The sequence below is a fragment of the Galeopterus variegatus genome, unplaced genomic scaffold (genome assembly GCF_000696425.1).
Source record: "Galeopterus variegatus unplaced genomic scaffold, G_variegatus-3.0.2 Scaffold1018, whole genome shotgun sequence".
Classification (NCBI taxonomy): Eukaryota; Metazoa; Chordata; class Mammalia; order Dermoptera; family Cynocephalidae; genus Galeopterus; species Galeopterus variegatus.
The window spans coordinates 423,985-426,966 of NW_007727129.1; the positions used below are offsets into that span (position 1 = coordinate 423,985).

At 48.0% G+C, this 2,982-nt stretch overlaps 1 protein-coding gene across 2 annotated transcripts; it reads right to left on the minus strand.

Moving 5' to 3' along the window:
• Window positions 1-1,246: 1,246 nt before the first annotated feature.
• PSMG3 (proteasome (prosome, macropain) assembly chaperone 3) lies at window positions 1,247-2,959 on the minus strand. 2 transcript variants are annotated; one of them, XM_008574249.1, is made up of 3 exons: window positions 2,908-2,959; window positions 2,375-2,624; window positions 1,247-1,772 (listed from the first exon to the last, which is right to left on the minus strand). In XM_008574249.1, the coding sequence occupies exons 2-3, from the start codon at window positions 2,588-2,590 to the stop codon at window positions 1,620-1,622; spliced, it is 369 nt and encodes a 122-aa protein (XP_008572471.1). In that variant the 5' UTR covers window positions 2,591-2,624; window positions 2,908-2,959; the 3' UTR covers window positions 1,247-1,619. The 2 variants fall into 2 exon arrangements, with proteins under 2 accessions (XP_008572471.1, XP_008572470.1); XM_008574248.1 differs by lacking the exon at window positions 2,908-2,959 and having other exon boundaries at window positions 2,375-2,841.
• Between the last annotated feature and the right edge of the window lie 23 nt (window positions 2,960-2,982).

Here is a 2,982-nt window from a genome sequence, read left to right on the forward strand (position 1 = left end):
CATTCTGCAGTTGGTCTTTGCCTACAGCTTTACCCAACCATCCTTGGAGAAGACTATGGCTAAGGGTGACCCAGTGGGTCACACAGTAGTAGGCATACAGCAGGCACTCAATGTGCAGAAGGAATGAGCCCCTGAAAACAATCGGTTTTCTTCTGTTCCATCTTCAGCAAACTCACTTTCTAAACTCTTTGTAAACTGGCGCAGAGGTTTGAAATAGATTTTCCTATCACCTGTCCTAGAGAAAGGCTTTTAAAATCAAGAAAATTGCAGGAATTCAGAAGCCATTGGTTTAGAGAAAAAAACAGGTGAAATATTCATTTCCAATTTCATAAACATGTGGATGCCACCTAAGATGTTTCTTTACATGTATTCAAAGAGGTAAATCCTCAATTTCCTGGAAGGGCATCCTGGGTGCTCACTCTGTTTCTAGAATCCTATTTTGTTTCTGCTTCAAGACCTTGTCACCTAACTCAACTCTCCAGTTGCCTCTATTTTCTAATGAGAGACTGTAAGAGGCAAATGGTACAAATATTTAACCTTCTGGCTTTGGAACTCCCAACTCTGGTACGATCAGCAAGGCTTTCCTCGCTGCAGCTGGAGGACAGACCAGGGAGAGCTCAAGTGGGTCCCCTGTTGCCAAGTGTCAGAGGCATAAATGTAACCCTAAAGCCAATGTCTCACTCTATGCTCCTGCCAATCCTTGCACTTATTTCCTGGGAATATTTCTAAAGGACACATCTGACCTGACCTGAAACCCTTCAAGCTCCTCACTGAGCCCAGCACAGAAGGCCCTCCGCTGCCCATCCCCCATCACTGGGTACTTCACATCCAGTCATGCCCCCAAGCACCCCGACAAGAGACCCACCTGCAGTGTCCTGCCCTTGCTGTTCTTCTCATACCTCCTGATCCTTGCACATGCTGATCCTATGCCAGAAAAACCTCACCACACAAGTTCAGTGGCTCCTGAGGCTAGGGTCTGTGTCCCCAGCCCCACCACAGTGACTGGCACAAAGCAAGACAATAAGAAGTGTTACTTGAATGGAAGCTGACAGCCATCCAGCTAACCAAGCATGCTCAAAGAAGAGTCACAGGAACGGGAGCAAGATAATGCTGCACTGAACCCATCGTCAGGATTCACCTCATCCCTATCAACTACAGACTCTGCTTTCTCCCACGTAAAGTACAATAAATTAAACTTATGCTGTGTGACTGAAGTTTCTCAGTATTGCTCAGAAGGATGATGAAGTATTTTGAGATACACATTTATTTTTAATAAAAAAAATTTCCTCCTACAATTGATACCGTATATGAAGGGCCATGAATTATGCCTGCTGGCTCATTCTTTCAATTCTCAAATATATGCAACTCTCGACCCCAGTGAGAACCACTCACGACTCCTCCAAGACACAGTCCACTTTTTCCCTCTACCCATGGATGGTATCAGTAACCAGAGTAACAGTCTGCCTGAGACATGAATATTTTTTTCTGGGTTCGAGGGCTAAAAAGTCAGAGAAAGTTCCTCCTTCTGACTGTGATGGAAAGAAGGGTCTTCGAGTCCCTGAGAGGCTGTCTGGATTTCCACTTGGTTCTATAAACAGCATGTGGCAGTCAACTTCAGATCACCACACCTGGCACACCCGGATCACCTCCTTCAAGGCCTTCACCCCCTCCATGCTTCTGTCTTTCACTGCCATGGCTAGGAGGACTGCTCTGTTTCCGGCTTCTTGAGACACAAATGCTACCAGGTTCTTTGCAATAACGTGGATGAGAGGCTGGTAAAGGGAAGGGGAGAAAACCATTTTAACTGCAAGAAACCTGTTTTTTTTCTCCCTAAATGCTTTAGGAACCCAGACAGGTTTCCTATATTACCATTAAATTACCACTAGATAAGTTCAATGCAACAGTGATTCAGAGTTCAATGAGACACTCAGAACACTCCGGTCATAAACAAACTGCTGAAGAGGCACCACTACATTTATTTTCTTAGTGCCTTCTGCTTCTGGCTATCTCTGATCTGGAAGGACTCATGAAAGACAAGCCTGGGAGGGGAACTCTGTCAAATTTCACAGATGATCTTTCCAGAACAGAGCATGGACAACTATTCATTAACCTAATGTATCGTGACAGGGTCAAACTGAGATGGAGGCCCACATTACAGAATCAATACTTCCACTTGTCTGCTGGATAAAATGCTGTCGGGCTGGGAAAAGCAACCACCCAAGGCAGGCAGGATACCCTCAGATCACAAAAGCCCTGGAAAATCCTGCCACTGCCAGGGGACTTGCCTGCCAGATGCCCCACCTCCTTATTGACAAATCACAGCCAAGGATGAGGTTTCCTTTCCACTCTGGAGATCTCTTCCCAACCACTTTACCTCATCCTGCCCCAGAAGGACTTTGGTGGTGAGCACAGGTTTGCTGATGTCGCTGGCCACGTTGCTGGGCTCCAGGGAGACCAAGGTACCCATCTTCCCGAACTGGGTCACCACCACCAGAATGTGACTGCTGAAGGCTGTGCAGACCACCTGGGTGGGGACCCCACACACCACTTCAGTTTTCTGTTTCGATGTCACTAAGGGTTTGCTTTCCATGGCTGAGTCTCCTGAATGGCAGCTTTACTTCAGGCTAAGAAGAAAGAAAGAAAAAAAAAAAAAAAGGAGTCAATCAGTGTCAGATACACCTTGGGACTCTGACATAATATCAATGACATTAAAGCAGAAAGACAACTAGGCCCATTCAAAAGCGAGTGTCTGCCCGCCCACAGAGACTTCGCCGGAACTTTCCGGACTCAGTGGCTGCCTCGTACAGACAGGCCAGGCCGACAGGGCGGGACGTTTCCTAGGAGAGCGGTACTTCCCGCCCCCGCGGCGCCCCCGCCGCTCTGCTCGCTGGTCCTAAGCGCACGCACTGAGTGTCGGGAGCGGCTGCCGCGACCCCCGCCCGGCCCGCGTCTGCCACCCACGCTTGCTTCAGCCGGGCTTGG